General features: G+C 45.3%; 1 protein-coding gene across 1 annotated transcript in view; it reads left to right on the top strand.

The window, feature by feature from the left end:
- The window catches only part of TIPRL (TOR signaling pathway regulator), a 51,416-nt gene that overhangs the window by 19,465 nt on the left and 13,719 nt on the right, over window positions 1-18,232 (top strand). The window contains exon 4 of the mRNA XM_033942495.1: window positions 3,530-3,661. Coding sequence (XP_033798386.1) covers window positions 3,530-3,661 — 132 coding nt within the window. The remainder of the gene's footprint in view (window positions 1-3,529; window positions 3,662-18,232) is intronic.

The following is an 18,232-nucleotide window of genomic DNA, read 5'->3' as shown; positions in this document are numbered from 1 at the left end:
CAGTGTCATATATTCGGGGAAACAGGGTATAAACTGTCTTTGTGTCAATTAGGCTAAAACTTGTACTGGAAAACTTGCACTGTAAGAATAACCAGGGTAAATTATAACCGGTAAACTGTATATTGTGTATATTAGTATTAGACCCTAAGGGGCTCATAATCGAAAGAGAAAAACGTCCAAAAACCGGCCTAAGTTCGCACTTGGATGAACATTTCTCAAAAACGTCCAGGCGCCGAGAATAAAACCGGGTTTTAGATGTATTTAAAAACGACCTAGGCCTTCATAGTGCTGCTCAACGTCCAAAGATAAACGGGGCGTTTCGGGAGGCATGTCGAGGGTGGGAGTTGGGCGGGACGTGGGCCGGCTTAGACTTAGTCATACAGCTCAGCATTTATAACCAAAAGTTTTACAACAGAGTTTAGACGGAACCCACCTAAACTCACCAGATAAACACTGCAAACACATAACACAGACCCCCGCACACTACCCCAGTGATCACCAAACCCCCCCCCCCCCCACACACATAAAAATGTTATTCACAACTTTAAATTTCAGCCTCCAGACCATCATCACCTGGCTGCCTGGCATAGGAAAGCCTAGTCATCCCGCCCAGAGGCAGCTTAAGTCATCTTGGGGGTGGGTTAGGGACCCATAGAGAGGAGGACCCATGCCCATAAGCCCCTGTAATCACTGCATTGTTATTGAAACATGTGCACTGCCCTATACACCCCCCAAATCCCTTTTATACTGGCATATAAGTGGCTCCTGCAGCCAAAAGGGCTATTGGGGTGGTAGATAAGTGGGTCTAGGGGATTCTGGAGGTGGTTTGGGGGGCTCACTGTCACCTATAAGGGAGCTGTAGTGAGGAGAAGCCATGGCACTCATTTTGTAAAGTTCACAGCAGTGCCCTGTAAGGTACCCCACTATTTAGGTGGCATGTCTGGGTGTGTAGTCCATCACTTTGCAGACCCCTCCCACGTACAACAGGGCTTGTTCTAGGCGTTTTGGACTTGAACGGAAAGTTGGATGGAAATGTGGTATAAAGATGGACCATTTAGCGGCTTGGACGATCAGATCGCCAGGACGTATAATCAGACGATTTTCGAAAGTAAAAAAAGTTGGACGTCTCTTTCGAAAATGTGTCTTAGGCTCTTTTTAACTTTGGACGACTTGCGAGTTGGACGTAAATGGACTTAGACGTCCCTTTCGATTATGCCCCTCCACATATGTATCTAGCTAGGAAAAAATTTGTATCGGAAAATTATACTGAAATTATGGTAAATCTAGTGTAAATTGTAACCTGCTAACTATATGCTATGTATGTTTAACCTGTGACCCGTTTTGAGCTCTTTGGGGACGGGATAGAAATCGAAATAAATAAATTAGAATTGCTCATATCTCATTACAGAAAAAAAAAGATAAATCAATAAAAATAACATGGGCCATATAAGGGAATTCTAGAACTTTGAACAAAAAATAAAGCAGGTCAACAAACAAAACTAAAAGTTTACCTAGCATTCTACAGAGACTGTCAATAGATTCAGGGGCTCATTTTCAAAAGAGAACAATGTCCAAAAATTGGTATTTGGACTTTTTTTATGACAGGTACTTGTGATCTGGATTCGCCATGGTAGAAACAGAATCCTGGGCTCGATGGACCATTGGTCTGACCCTGTATGGCTATTCTTATGTTCTAATTTGCCATTTTTGAAACACATAGTTTTTAGATGTTTTTCAATGCTGTTTTCTGCAGTGTCTAAATCTCCAAGGGGGCTTGTTGAGGGCATGTTTTGGATGGGAATAGGGCAGATCTATGATTTGGACATTTTCTACAATAATGGGACATTACTGAAAACACCTAGGGCAAAACTTGGATGTTTGAGGCTAGACCTGTTTCAGTAATGAGTAAGTGCCAAAAAAGGGCCAAACTAACCAGATGACTACTAGAGGCATGAAAGCATGACCCCTTCTTACAATCCCCAGTGGTCACTAACCCCCAAAGATGTGAATAAAACAGTACATACTAGCCTGTATGACAGCTTCAGATGTTATGGGCAGTCCTGTTAGAGCAGCAAGCAGTAGTCATTGTAGTAGTCATTGCAGTGGACTGCAGAGAAGGGGACCAAGTCCCATATCCCACTCGGAAAGTGTGAACTACCCAAAACCTACTTTACCGCCATATAGGTGACAGCAGGCATAAGATCTACTGAGGTGGTATACAATTGGCTACAGTAGATTTAGGGTAAGTTTTTGAAGAGCTCACCATACAATGTAAAGGGGTTATGGTGAGATGTGTACCTGGGACCGTTTATGTGAAATTCACTGCAGTGCCCCACTGCTTATCTGGAATGTCTGTGTTGCCAGTGTACTAAGAATGCGGGCCCTTCCTATATTCCAGTGGCTGTTTTTTGTGTATTTTTCATTTGGATATTTTTTATTTTTTTTTCAAAAATAGTCCTGAGAGATAGACATACTTAGGACAAACACATCTAGGAAATGGCCATTTTCAAAACAAAAAGATAGATATTTTTCTGGTTTGAAAATGGTCATATTTGCTATTAGATTTTTTGATGTTTTCAGCAAAACATCTAAACTCAGGCATCATATCAAAAACGCCCCTCCACATGTCCTTAGTACGTTTGTTGGAACAAAAAGTAAAGACTTGATCTTTGTGCAAAGACAGAATATTTGTTTCCTTTCACAGTGTTCCATGATCCTTTCAAGTACCGTATATACTCAAATATAAACCAACCCGAATGTAAACCAAGGTAACCTTTTTTTCCCCCAAAAAAAGGAGGGAAAAAAGGTTGACTTGAATATAAACCAGGAGGTTTAATATTCAAGTGCCTTGCCCTGCCAGGCTCTACACCCTGTTCCCCCTCCCTCACTGCTGTGCCAGGCTCTGCATCCAGCCCCCTCACTCTCTCCCCCGTCCTACCAGTCTCTGCTCCCAGCCCCCCTCCCTCCCTCTTAGGTTCTGTATTCTTTCCCCTCTCCCTCCTGATGCTTTGCAGGCCTCCATCGGGCCTGCCATGAGACCTGATGGTCCAGCAATGGACAGAAGGGTTCCCTCTTACCTCCTGTCCCAGCTGATTCTAATTATTTTATCTCCCTCCTGCCTCCCCCGCATACCTAAAGTATCCCTGATGGTCCAGCAGTGAATCACACGGCAAGAGCGACCTTCCTTCGCTCCTGCCTTTTTCAGAGCTGCTAATTAATTGGCTGCAAAAGGGTGAGAGTAGTAGCCCCACGCCTCCTCTTTGACCATCCAAGCAAGTTGTGTGAGAGAAAAGGTAGCCTCTATGACACAGGTTTACAACTGGAATCAATCATATAATATGATAAAATTCATAAAAATGTTGATTTGGGTTCAAACAACGAATTACTGTAATTGAAGATTAATACATCATGCTCTTTAAAAAGGCTTCGTCTTACATTGTCATCAAACCTTGTAAAAAGTCTTATTCTGACTCTACTCTGCCGCACCAATTAACATAGCCGTGTTCCTAAAATTGTTCTGTTTCTCAAGGTTGTTCCAACAACTGATCGAATTGATACTGAGAAATTAAAAGCTCGAGAACAGATCCAGTTTTTTGATGAAGTTCTGCTTTTTGAAGATGAACTTCACGATCATGGTGTATCCAGCCTCAGTGTGAAAATTGTGAGTATAATTGTTTTATGTGCTCCTACGCTTACAGATGGTCTCGCCTTAATTATTTTCATTGAGCTGAGCATTGATCTAAACTAAACCTTAGACTTATATACCATATCTTCTCTATAAACAATAGAGCTCGGCACGGTTTCCAGAAATTAGCAAAGAGAACAAATACAATATGATTCTGTAATGGTAAGGGGAGAATATAGATATTGTGTAGTAGAGAGAACACCCTGGAAAGGGTCCTCTGGTATCTTCTGAGGTCAGAAGTAGCAGACGCTGTCACTCAGTACAAATTAGAGGGGACTGCCATACATTTCGTTTCTTAAAAATGTTACTGTGATTCGGCCTGATGGTTCTTCAGCAGTACATCATTACCGCCTACGTATACAATACACAGATCAGGCATTTATTGCATGTCCCTAGTTACTACCACTTTTTGGGACCCCTGAAGAAGATGTGTTATTCAAAACACAGACCGTGTTGGGTCCCATATTTTATATAAAGTGGTTTGTATGCAACAATCTGTTTGTTTGTTCTAAATAAACTTTGCCTGCATCTTGTTCATTTGTCTGCAGCACCTTTCCTTGTCTTTTGTTTACTGTATTTTTACTGCAGATTTGTTAGATTTTCGTTTTGGACTGGAGATCATAAAGCTGACTTAATCATGTCTGTCTTTTCAAAATTCTGAGGTGGACTTGTGACCCATAACATAGCCATTCACTATTTTATTTTTCCTTGGAGAAGGTAATTTAAGAAAAAAAACATAAGAATAGCTTTACTGGGTCAGACCAATGGTCCATCAAGCCCAGTAGCCTATTTTCATGGTGGCCAATCCAGGTCCCTATTATCTGGCCAAAACCCAAGGAGTAGCAACATTCCATACTGCCGATCCAGGGGAAGCAGTGGCTTCCCCAATGTCTTTTTGTCTTTGTTTCTCACTCCCTGCCCCACCTTTCTTTCTTTGTCTGTCTTTCTTTCTGTCTTTGTTTCTTGCTCCCTGCCCCAACTGTCTTTCTTTCTGTCTTTGTTTCTCGCTCCCTGCCCCACCTGTCTTTCTTTCTTTCTCGCTCCCTGCCTCCCCCCTTTCTTTCTCGTTCGCTGCCCCACCTTTCATTCTTTCTTTCTGTCTTTCTTTCTCGCCCCCTTCCCCCCTTTCTTTCTGCCCCCCTTTCTGTCTTTCCCTGCCCCCTCCAAAGCTACCGCTGCCGATTTCTCCCTTCTTCCCCGACGCCATGCACATACAAGCGCCGGGCTCATAAGCCTTTCTCCCCCCCCCCCCCCACACACACATCAATGCTGATGTCGGAGAGGAAGTTCTGGGCCTGGAACTTCTTTCCGACATCAGAATTGACGCTGGGAGGGAAGGCTGTAGGCCCGGCACTTGTACGCGCCGGGCCTGACGTCAGGAAGCAGGGAGAACAGAACACAAAGGCAACTCAGCAATCGACTCACATTGCCTTTGCTATCTACTGGTCAATCGGGATCGACCTTTTGGGCACCCCTGCCCTATAACTTCATCCATTGTCCCTAGTCTTTTTAGTTTTTGACCGAGTGAAAAATCAATCCACTTGTACCCATTCTACTACACTCAGGATTTAGTAGACTTCTTTTTTTTTTAACGTTCTTTATTCATTTTCAAATTAAACAGCAAGTGCACAAAAGAATATTCTATACAAATTATTTCACAATAGCACATTAATCTCTACCACATAATATTCTAGTGATAAAATAACCCCCCCAACCACCCACCCTTTATCACATTTTCAGTAAGAATAAACACACATATTATATAGCATATTTTAACATATTATGTATAAATTATTCCCAACTCCCTCCCCCCCCTTTAGTGTGCTAACAAGAAAGAAAAAAGAAAAGGAAAAGAGAAGAATCGATGACTATTCACCACAATATGTTGCCAATGGCCCCCATATTTTTATAAAGTTAGTATATGTCCCTCTTTGTACTGCTATTGCTCGTTCCATTTTAAATATATGGCATAATGAATTCCACCAAAATGTATAACAGGATTTTGTAGACTTCAATCATATCTCCCCTCAGCCCTCTCTTTTCCAAGCTGAAGAGCCCTAACCTTTTTAGTCTTTCTTTATACTAGAGGAGTTCCATCCCCTGTATCATTTTGGATGCTCTTCTATGAACCTTTTCTAGTGCCACCAAATCTTTCTTGAGATAAGGAGACCAGAATTGAATGCAATACTCTAGGTGAAGTTGCACCATGGAGCAATACAGGGACATTATAACATTCTTAGTCTTGTTAACCATCCCTTTTAATAATTCCTAGCATCCTGTTTGCTTTTTTGGCTGCGGAAGGTTTCATCGTATTGTCTACAATGACACCCAGATCCTTTTCTTGGGTGCTAACCCCCAAGGTGGACCCCTAGAATCTGGTAACTGTGATTTGGTTTATTCTTCCCAATGTGCATCACTTTGCATTTGTCCACATTAAATTTCATCTGCTACTTGGAGGCCCAGTCTTCCAAATTCCTAAGGACAGCCTCAATTTTTCACAATCCACATGAGTTTTAACAACTTTGAACAGTTTAATGTCATCTGCAAATTTAATTACCTCACTCGTCATTCCAATTTCCAGATCATTTATAAATATGTTAAATATCACCAGTCCCAGTACAGATCCCTGCGGCACTCCATTGTTTGCTCTACTATCCCATGACTCTTTAATTTTCACAGGAGCCTCTTATAAGGAACTTTGTCAAAAGCTTTCTGAAAATCTAGATACACTACATCAACCGGCTTGCCTTTATCCACATGTTTATTCACACCTTCAAAAAAGCCAAGCTAATTGATGAGTCAATATCTCCCTTGGCTGAACCCATGCTCATTAAATCATTTTTGTTTACGTGTTGCACAGTTTTATTTTTTATAATTGTTTCCAAAATTTTGCCCGACACTGAAGTCAGGCATACCGGTCTGTCATTTCTCAGATCTCCCCGGAATCCTTTTGAAAAATCGGCATAACATTGGCCACTCTCCAATCTTCAGGTACTACAGATGATTTTAGCGACAAGTTACATCAATTTCATGTTTGAGTTCTTTTAGCACCCTGCGATATATACTATCCTGTCCAGGTGATTTATCATTTTTTAACTTGTCAATTTGGCTTAGTACATCTTCCAGATTCACTGAGATTTCTTTCAGTTTCTCTGCATCATCACCCTTGAAAACCATTTCCGGTTCAGGTAGATTTCTTACATCTTCAGGTAGATTTCTTACATCTTCTGCCGTAAAGTCTGAAGCAAAAATTCATTCTTTAGCACTCTCCAGACCAGTAGAGGTTAACTTTACGATTGGGTATATATCTAATCATGACCAGCAGGTGGAGACTGAAAACAAAACTTTGGGACAGTATATCCTAGCCCCTCCTCTCTATTTCCCTCAGTCTTCTTTCAGTCTCCAGCAGGTGTTGAGTGATCTGTACCCATCTCCCTTGGTAGGGCTGTTGGAATTTGTTTAGAGGTTTATTGTCCCTGTTTTTAGCCGGACGGAGCTTGGACGGACTCTGTTTGGGGGTTCGTCCGACCTCGGGGGTGTCAAACCCGGCGGGTCACGAGCGGGGTCCCTCCCCCCACTTCCTCCACCTCCCCATATTTTTTTAGAGGAGCCTCAGCAGTAAGCCTTGCCCCCTAAATCAAGCAAGGCATATTGCTTCGAGAGCCTGTGGAGTCTGTTCTGTAAAAAAAAAAAAAAAAAAAAAAAATCCTGAGGTAGTGCTGGTCTGGAGGGTTGTATCCCTTTAAGAAAACTGTATTTTACTGTATTTTTTCAACTAACCGGCACTTTTTTACAGCTAGGTCGCGTATGGAGCAATGAGCACTTCTAAAGGGAAAAAGTGCTCATTGTGCTCCAGACGCGAGGCACTCGCGGCCGGCCTGTGCAAGCGGTGTTCAGGCCGGTGCGGTGGAGGAGCTCCGTCGGCAGCGGCTGCAGGCGCCCAGAGCTCCCCGCCGATGGTGCCTCGCGAGTCGGCAGGGAACGGTGGAGAAGCCCGGTCTTCTCCGTCCGCCCACGGAGGGATTCCCCGAGCCGCCGACGGTCGGGTTTTAGAGGATTCCCTCTCAGCTGATATTTTGACAGCTGATGCCGGCTTGCCTGTTTTAGCGGCTGAGACTATTCAGGTCTCTCAGCCGCTTCAGGCTGTGGAGGGAGCTGTTTTGGCGGGAAAGACGCCATCTTCTCTGTCTGGCCCCTCCATTTTGTCTTCCACCTCAGGTGACCTTCCCCCTGTTTTGTCTAAGCAGGGGCAGGTTTCTGCTGGGTCCCCTGCTGTGGCAGGGAGTCCCTTGGGACCCTCGGGGGGTTTTTCCCCTGATTTTTTCTTTTCATTATGCAAAGCCTATTTTCAGGCGGCTGGGGGTCCCGGTTGCGCCCAGGGGGTCTCGGGGGGTGGGGTTTCCTCCGCGCTCCCTGCGGCTTTGCCTCTCTCGTCTGACGTGACGTCCCCTCCGCCGCCTCTCTTGTCCAAGCGTCCGCGGGTGTCGTGGGACGAGGATTTGTGGTCGGAGGAACGTGTCGGTATGGAGGAGGACCTGGACCCTTCTGAGGAATTCCAGGACCCTCTGGAGGGGACGGAAGCTGGCGGCGGGTTGTCGGGTTTCCCGTTCTCCAGTGACGAGGCGTCCGTGGTGCGCCTTTTTCAGAGAGATGAGCTGCCTGACCTTATTCAACAGGTTTCTTCGGCTTTGCGTTTTGAGGACGCGCCGCCGGAGACTCCGCGTGTGGGGGACCCTCTGTTACGAGGGATCCGTTCCGTTTCCCGCTCTTTTCCTATGCATCAGGATATTCGGGATATTATTCTTGAGCAGTGGAAAACGCCGGAGACGCCGTTTCGGCTGGCGCGCAGCATGGCTCGCCTGTATCCCATTCCTGAAGGGGATCGGGCTACGTTAGCTTCGCCAGTCGTGGATGCGGTGGTCTCGGCTATTTCCAAGCGGCATACCGTGCCTGTTGAGGGCGGTTCTGCCTTGCGGGACTCTGAGGAGCGCAAATTGGAGACCATCCTTAAGCAAAATTTTCAAGTCTCTGCTTTTGGGGTCCAGGCGGCTATTTGTGGGGGACTGGTCGCTCGCGCCGTGTTTCGGTGGGCGGAGCGGGTCTTGGATCGAGAGTCTGACGACTGGTCTCTGGTGGATCAGGAGGTAGCAAAGATTGAGATGGCTGCCTCATTCCTCTCGGATGCTCTGTATGACTTGGTGCGGATCTCGGCTAAGTCCATGGCTTTTGGCGTGGCCGCAAGGCGTGTGTTGTGGCTGCGCGCTTGGGCGGCGGATGCTGCGTCCAAAGCTAAGCTTACTAAATTTCCCTTTCGGGGGTCGTTTTTATTTGGAGAGGACTTGGATAAGTTAATTCAGACTCTGTCGGACTCGAAAGTTCCCCGTTTGCCGGAGGACCGTGCCCGCCCGGCGTCTCGGGGGGGTGCGGCCCGGGGGCGTTTGCGGGAATTTCGCAAGTATCGCCCTGGGCGTGGGGCTGCTTCTTTCCAGTCTCCGGGGTTTTCCCGGGGTCGGTTCTTCCAGCGCATGCAGCCCTTTCGGGGGGCCCGTCGGGGGGCAGGGAACCCCTCCGCCGGTTCCCCCGCTTCCCGTCCTGCACAATGACGCCTTGCCGGCGCCCCCCTTGGTTCCGGTGGGGGCCCGGCTGCGCGACTTTTTTCCCAAATGGGCCGAGATCACGTCCGATCAGTGGGTCCTGGAGGTGGTGCGGGACGGTTATGCCCTGGAGTTCGCCCGCTCTCTGCCGGATTTTTTCCTCGCTTCTCCGTGTCAGACTCCGGGGAAGAAGCAGGCTTTTCGCCAGACCCTTCAGCGCTTGCTAGATCTCAGGGCAGTAGTTCCGGTGCCCCCCCCGGAGTGGGGCACGGGCAGGTACTCCATTTACTTTGTGGTGCCCAAGAAGGAGGGGACTTTTCGGCCCATCCTCGATTTGAAAGGGGTCAACAGGGCTCTCAAGGTTCCCTCTTTCCGTATGGAAACGCTGCGGTCGGTCATTCTGGCGGTTCAGCCGGGGGAGTTTCTCACTTCTCTCGATCTGACGGAGGCCTACTTGCATGTTCCTATTCGGACCTCTCATCAGCGTTTCCTGCGCTTTGCGATCTTGGGTCGGCACTATCAGTTCTGTGCGCTTCCCTTTGGGCTGGCCACGGCTCCCCGGACGTTCACCAAGGTGATGGTGGTCGTCGCGGCAGCCTTGCGGTCGGAGGGCATTCTGGTACACCCCTACCTGGACGACTGGTTAATTCGGGCCAAGTCGTTGCAGGAAAGCTACCGGGTTACGGCTCGGGTGGTGGAGTTTCTCCGGTCGCTGGGCTGGGTGGTCAACCTTTCCAAGAGTCGGTTGGTTCCGGCTCAGCGTCTGGAGTACCTCGGGGTGCTGTTCGACACCTCCTTGGGGAAGGTCTTCCTCCCAGAGGCCCGGGTGAGCAAATTGCAGTCTCAGATTCGCCTGCTTTTGGCGTCCCGGTGTCCTCGGGCGCGAGATTTCCTCCAGGTCCTGGGGTCGATGGCGGCGTCCCTGGACGTGGTGAGGTGGGCGCGGGCCCACATGCGTCCTCTTCAGTATGCTCTGCTCCGGAGGTGGTCTCCCCAGAGGCACGGGATGGATGTTCCGGTTCCCCTGCGAGGCTTGGCGCGCTGCAGTCTGCGTTGGTGGCTCCGGACCCCTCACCTAGTTCAGGGGGTGGGTCTGGATCTTCCGCAGTGGACGGTGCTCCTTACGGATGCGAGTCTCCTGGGTTGGGGGGCCCAGTGTCTGGGTCACTCTGCTCAGGGAACCTGGTCCACGGAGGAGGCCTCCTGGTCGATCAACGTGTTGGAGACCAGGGCGGTCCGGCTGGCGCTGTTGGCTTTCCACTCCCTTTTGTTGGGCAAGTCGGTCAGAGTCCTGTCGGACAATGCCACGGCGGTGGCTTATGTCAATCGTCAGGGGGGCACCAAGAGCACTCTGGTGGCGCAGGAGGCGGCTCGGCTCATGGTTTGGGCGGAGTCGCATCTTCTGGACCTCTCGGCCTCTCACATTGCCGGGGTAGAAAACGTTCAGGCGGACTTCCTCAGTCGTCACTTCTTGGATCCGGGAGAGTGGTGTCTCGGCGCCGAGGCGTTTCAGTTGCTAGTGCGTGCTTGGGGGCAGCCCCTGATGGATCTGATGGCTACAAGTGGCAACGCCAAAGTACCCCGCTTCTTCAGTCGTCGCAGGGACGGTCTGGCCGAGGGTCTGGATGCTCTGGTCCAACCGTGGCCAACGGAGGGGCTGTTGTATGTGTTCCCTCCTTGGCCATTAGTAGGCAGAGTACTGCTTCGCATTGTTCGCCATCCGGGGCTGGTGGTCTTGGTGGCTCCGGATTGGCCTCGTCGTCCGTGGTATGCGGATCTGGTGAGGCATCTGGTGGCGGATCCTCTTCCTCTGCCTCTCGAGTGCGATCTTCTGACGCAGGGTCCCATTCCCATGTTCGACCCGTCTCCCTTTTGTCTTACGGCTTGGCTCTTGAAAGGGGCCGCCTGAGTAAGAAGGGATATTCCGACAAGGTGATCTCTACACTTTTGGGGTCCCGGAGGCTTTCTACCTCTCGGGCTTATGTACGGGTTTGGCGTCTTTTTGAGGAATGGTGCCGAGCGCGGGGAGTGGTCTCCTTTCGCGCTTCTCTGCCTAACATTCTAGAGTTTTTGCAGGATGGCCTGGATAGGGGCCTGGCCTGGTCTTCTCTTCGGGTTCATCTGGCGGCCCTGTCGGCTTTTCGGGGGCTGGTGACAGGTCAGCGTTTGTCAGCCATTCCTGATGTGATTCGCTTTCTTAGGGCGGCCAAGTTGCTCAGGCCTCCCATAAGGCCCTCGATTCCCTCTTGGGATCTCAATCTGGTTCTCTCTGTTCTAGTGCGCCCTCCTTTCGAGCCGTTGGATGGCTGTTCGTTGAAGGACCTTACGCTGAAGTCGGTCTTTTTGGTGGCCATTACTTCCGCTAGACGGGTGTCGGAGCTACAGGCTTTCTCTTGTAGGGCTCCCTTCCTGGAGTTTTCAAAGGAGCGGGTTGTTTTGCGGCCTGTTCCTTCCTTTCTGCCGAAGGTAGTTTCTCCTTTTCATGTCAATCAATCGGTGGTCCTCCCGGTCTTGGGTAGTCGGGAGGGTTCTTCTGAGCAACGACAGCTGCGCAAGTTGGATGTCGGTCGGGTCCTCCATGCTTATGTGCAGCGGACCCGGGATTTTCGGAGCTCCGATCATCTCTTTGTGCTTCTGGCGGGTCCTCGTCGGGGGGCTGGCGCTTCTAAGGCTACTATTGCGCGCTGGATCAAGGAGACGATCGCTTCCGCTTATCTTCTGAGTCAGAAGCCGGTTCCGGAGTTTCTCAAGGCTCATTCCACTAGGGGTCAGGCGGCTTCTTGGGCTGAGTCGTCGCTCGTGCCTCCGGTGGATATTTGTAAGGCTGCGGTTTGGTCCTCCTTGCATTCATTTGTTCGGCATTATCGGGTAGATGTTCAGGCGCGTCGGGACGCGGTGTTCGGTGAGCGTGTTCTGGTATCGGCCCTTCGGGGGTCCCGCCCGTGAGAGGGACTGCTTTGGTACGTCCCAATCGTAAAGTTAACCTCTACTGGTCTGGAGAGTGCTAAAGAAGGAGAAATTAGGTTCTTACCTGCTAATTTACTTTCTTTTAGCTTCTCCAGACCAGTAGAGGTCCCCACCCTGTCTGTTGTTGTTGTTGTTGGGGCTGTTGCGCGGGCAGTTTTTGGTTTTTGCTGCGGGTTCTAGTATTTTTCTAGGGCCGGGGAGAATTGAAGAACAGCGGCTGTGGCTCGGCTGGCTTAGCTGGCGAGCTGTGGGGACCTTCTTCCTTCGGGAATTTCTCCTCTGCATTTTCCAACAGCATTTTTTGGGTATGTTATTGGTTACTCCTTTCGGAGTATTGTTTTTTCTCTCTGTTGTTTCCAGTTCTTGGTTCTGCTTGGCTATTCGGCAGACTGAGGGAAATAGAGAGGAGGGGCTAGGATATACTGTCCCAAAGTTTTGTTTTCAGTCTCCACCTGCTGGTCATGATTAGATATATACCCAATCGTAAAGTTAACCTCTACTGGTCTGGAGAAGCTAAAAGAAAGTAAATTAGCAGGTAAGAACCTAATTTCTCCTTTAGTCTCTCCACTATGGCCTTATCCTCCCTGAGTGCCCCTTTTGCTCCTTGATCATCCAATGGTCCCTTTTATTCCCTTACAGGTTTTCTGCTTCTGAAGAACCTAAAAAAATTATGATCTTTTGCCTCTTTTACAAGTTTCTCTTCATATTCTTTCTTAGCTTTCTTTATCAATGCTTTGCATCTAACTTGCCATTGCTTGTGTCTCTTATTATTTTCTTCATTTGGATCCTTTTTCCATTCTCTAAAGCAGTGGTTCCCAACCCTGTCCTGGAGAACCACCAGGCCAATCGGGTTTTCAGGATAGCCCTAATGAATATGGATGGAGAACATAAGAACATAAGAACATAAGCAATGCCTCTGCTGGGTCAGACCTGAGGTCCATCGCGCCCAGCAGTCCGCTCACGCGGCGGCCCAACAGGTCCAAGACCTGTGTAGTAAACCTCTATCTATACCCTTCTATGCCCTTTTCCAGCAGGAAATTGTCCAATCCTTTCTTAAACCCTGAAACTGTTCTCTGCCCTATAACGTCCTCTGGAAGCGCATTCCAGGTGTCGACCACACGTTGGGTAAAGAAGAACTTCCTAGCATTCGTTTTGAATCTGTCCCCTTTCAACTTTTCCGAATGCCCTCTTGTTTTTTTATTTTCTGAAAGTTTGAAGAATCTGTCCCTCTCTACTCTCTCTATGCCTTTCATGATCTTGTACGTCTCTATCATATCCCCTCTAAGTCTCCTCTTCTCCAGGGAAAAGAGACCCAGGTTCTCCAATCTCTCAGCGTATGAAAGGTTTTCCATCCTCTTAATCAGTCGTGTCGCTCTCCTCTGAACTCTCTCGAGTAACGCCATATCCTTCTTAAGGTACGGCGACCAATACTGGACGCAGTACTCAAGATGTGGACGCACCATTGCCCGGTACAGCGGCAGGATAACTTCTTTCGTTCTGGTTGTAATACCCTTCTTGATTATACCTAGCATTCTATTCGCTCTCTTAGCGGCCGCTGCGCACTGTGCCGTCGGCTTCATTGTCATGTCCACCATTACCCCCAAGTCCCTTTCCTGGGTACTCTCAGTCAATAACATCCCTCCCATCGTATAATTGTGCCTCGGGTTTCTGTTTCCCACATGCAATACTTTACACTTCTCAACATTGAACTTCATCTGCCATCTCTCAGCCCATTCCCCTAGTTTGTCCAAGTCCCTTTGCAATTCTTCGCATTCCTCCTTCGTCCGAGCTCCATTAAATAGTTTGGTGTCGTCCGTAAATTTTATTATCTCACACTTCGTTCCTGTTTCTAGATCATTTATGAATATATTAAAAAGCAGCGGCCCGAGCACAAGTGACAAAGTTCTCCAGTGGCATAGTAAGGGGGGGAGCACTGCCCCAGGTATCATCTCAAAGGGGGCACCTGCACCTGGCTAATATCCTACATATTTTGCAATCCTACACATTCTCCTAATTTTCTTTGTTCATTCTTTTATCTTTCCCCTTTCTTAGCTTTTTTCCTGCTTCTTTATAGTATCATATATCTTCCATATCTCTTGCATTTTGCTGGAATCTTTCTGATGTATCTGAATCTTCAATACACCTCCGGTATCCTTATTTCATACTCTACCTCTCAGTTATTTCCCAAACAGTATCCTTTTTAATATCTACTTTTACTTGCAGCTGAGTGCAAGTTAGCCTGATAGACATTTCAGCCATCTTGCTGTGGCTTTCTTCAGGGTAATGAAGATGGCCAAAAGAATACATAAATAATGCCAAAGTTCAACAAGTGTCAGTGCAAGCACAGGTGTCGGAATGGGGGGGGCGGATCACAGGGGTCGTGGCCTCCCCAAAAATTGGCAGTGGTTCTGCTCCCTCACTGGTCCGGGTCATGTGTACAACCTCTTCCTTCGGCTCTCAACTCCTGACTCCCAACAAACAACTCTCCCACACACCAACCTCCTCCCCGGTGTTTGATCCCTCAAATCTTCAAGCAGCGTCAACGAGATCAGCATCTTGGCGCCGGCCAAGATTTGAATGCCTGTCACTTCCATTATATGCAAATCTCTCTCATGCAAATTCATTAGGGCTAGCCTGAAAACCCGATTGGCCTGCCAGTCCTCCAGGACAGGATTGGGAACCACTGCTCTAAAGGATGTTTTTTTTGGCTCTAAATAGCCTCTTTCACTTCACTTTTTTACCATGCCAGTTCTTGTTTCCACCTTTGCAGATATGTGAAATACATCTGGTCTGGGCTTCCACAGTGGTATTTTTAAATAACATCCACGCCTGGTCCTAACCTTTGCAACTGATCCTTTTAGCTTCTTTTTAACCATTTTCCTCATTTTATCATAGTCACCCTTTCGAAAATTAAACACCTCTACAGATTCTGTTGTTCAGAGGAACACTTAAAAAAATATCTTGAGGTATACAGAGACATATAAACTTTTATGTTGTTCTTCATTTTTTTCTTAAATCCATATACTAAACTGTCCTGGCAGAGATTGGCACCAGTTCTTACCTTTGCTGGGGTATTAATGTTTTACATAAAGATGAATGCCCTTCTCTGTGGCTTGTAAAACTTCATCAGTTTTTCCTTCATGATCTGAGATATATCGGATCAAGAAAGTCATTATGTCCCTCTTGTAACTCAAATGAACTGCCCAGTCTTTTTTTTTTTTTTTTTTTTTATAAATATTTTTTATTCTTTTTAAATTCTTACATCAAGTGAAATACATGTATTACATTCAATTATGAAAAAACACTTGAAATTATTAATAAATGTTCTTACAGTGTAAATTAAAGAAACCCTTTATCAGAATTTTATATCATATTAATATTACAATAGTTTTCCCTCCCTTCCCTCTCTATATGTTTTATACATGTGTTATGATATCTGATCAATAGAATAATTTGTCAATGGTCCCCATATTTTATTAAATTTTTTTATATAACCTTGTTGTAATGCCATTGCTTTTTCCATTTTATATATATGACAAATTGAATTCCACCAAGAAGTGTAATTTAGTTTAGTGTAATCTTTCCAGTTCTGAGTAATTTGCTGTATGGCGACCCCTGTTAAAATTAATAAAAGTTTATTATTGTTAGCTGAAATCGGACTCTGTGTTCTCATTGCTGTTCCAAATAATATTGTATCATATGATAGTCCAACATGATTTTCTAATAAATTATTAATTTGGGGCCAAATTAATTTCCAAAAGGAATTAATGCAGGGACAAAAGAATAGTAAATGGTCCAGTGTCCCCACTTCTATCTTACAATGCCAGCATCTATTAGATCTACTACTATCTAATTTTTGTAATCTCATAGGGGTCCATAAAACTCTATGTAATAAAAACAACCATGTTTGACTCATAGATGCTGATCTTGTAGTATGTATTCTCCAGGACCAAAATTTTTGCCATTGAAATGGAGAAATTATCTGTCCTATCTCAATACTCCAAATGTCCCTAAGTCCTGATCTCTTTTTTTTTGTTTAAAAATTCGTTTATATTCTTATACCATTTTGCGGCTTGGTGTCCTAGAAAATCCGCTTGAAAACAAAGGATTGGTAAACTATATTGAGTGTTAAGATTCTTCCATTCAGGGAACCCTTCCTGAATGGCCTGCTTCAATTGCATCCATTTAAAATATTGTGTTTTATCTAATCCAAATTTTTGTTGCAATTGTGAAAAACTAAGCAGTGATCCATTTACTATTACATCTTTTAAAGTACGTATACCTGCTTTTATCCATTGTTTCCATACTATTTTAAATCCACCAATTTTGATCCTGGAGTTTACCCATATAGATTGATTTAAAGATTTAGCCAATGGATCTGTTGATAAATTGCTTATAAATCTTAATGTTTTCCATGTATCTATTAGAATTCTATGATCTTTATATCTCCTAGGCATTGTTATACTAATAAAATGTTCTGGATGTAAAAGGAACATGAGGTGCCATTCTAAATATAACCAGTCGGGTACATTTTCCATGAGATCTGGGAGGATCCAATACATTCCCTGTCTTAAAATATAGGCTTGATGGTACCTATAGAAATTTGGAAAATTTACCCCTCCCTCCTTGATTGTTTTTTGTAATGATGCTAAAGCGATTCTTGGTCTTTTCCCAAACCAAACAAATTTTGTTAATATATTGTTTAACTTTTTATAAAATGACCCCTGAAAAAATATTGGAATCATACTCATTTGATAACAAACCACAGGTAAAATCATCATTTTAATTGTTTGGATTCTTCCCCACCAAGAAAGATGTAAAGGATTCCATTGCTCGCACATTTCTGTTATTTTCTTTAATAAAAGTTTTTCATTCTCTTTTACTGTGTCATCAATTGTATTTTTTATAAGAATACCTAAATATTTTAGTCCTTCCTCTTTCCATTTAAATGAATATAAATCAAATAATCCTTTGGTGCAATGGATATTAATTGGAAGAACTTCAGATTTTTCCCAATTGATTTTATATCCAGAAAACTTTCAAAACTTTTCTATTAAATTAAGTAGATATGGAATGGTATCTTCTGGTTCTCTTAAATATAATAAAATATCATCTGCATACGCAGATAATTTAAATTCCCAATTAGAAAATGTGATTCCCTTTATTCCCTTAGTTTGATTTATTGCAATTAATAAGGGTTCTAGAACGATATCAAAAAGTAAGGGAGATAAAGGACAACCTTGTCTAACTCCTCTTAGCAAGTTAAATTTATCAGATAAGTTATTGTTTATATTTAATCTTGCTCCAGGGGAGCTATATAATGTTTGAATCATTTTAATAAAACCAGGTCCTATACCAAACCATTGTAGAGCTTGATACATAAACTTCCATTCTACTCTATCAAATGCTTTTTCTGCATCTAATGATATTAGAAAAGCTGGATCATTCAAATTTTTTGCTAAATTTAGAGAATGAAATGCTAATCTAGTGTTATGTGAAAAGTGTCTTTTAGCAAGAAATCCTGTTTGATGTATATCAATAATAAAAGGAAGAGCTTTTGCTAATCTTATAGCTAGCACTTTAGCAATTAATTTAGCATCTACATTCATCAAAGATATAGGCCTATAATTTGTTATCAATGTCGGATCCCTGTTTGGTTTTGGTAAGACAATTATAACAGAATCTACAGCATCATTGGAAACTGTCAGTTCTGTGCTTAAAGTGTTACATTAACAGTACAGAGGGCCCAAGATCTGGGTATAAGCATATCGGAGGTGGTGTTACAGGGTAGGGTCCTTCTTCATGAAGCACTCCAGCTGGTGAGAAGGGAACATTAGCACATTTAACCTGAAGGATGTGCCACCCTAGTGGCTGTTCTTTCAGAAAAGACCTCAGTCAGGCTGCTGCAGCTGATGGGATGAACATGGAGAATGAACAAGCTGAAAAAAAGGACATAAAACTAGAAAGAGAAGGTGTTAAGAGCTGA

Source organism: Geotrypetes seraphini, chromosome 4 (assembly GCF_902459505.1).
Source record: "Geotrypetes seraphini chromosome 4, aGeoSer1.1, whole genome shotgun sequence".
NCBI classification, from domain to species: Eukaryota; Metazoa; Chordata; class Amphibia; order Gymnophiona; family Dermophiidae; genus Geotrypetes; species Geotrypetes seraphini.
Note: the sequence above shows the minus strand (reverse complement) of the source record. Positions and strands in the feature narration are given on the sequence as shown.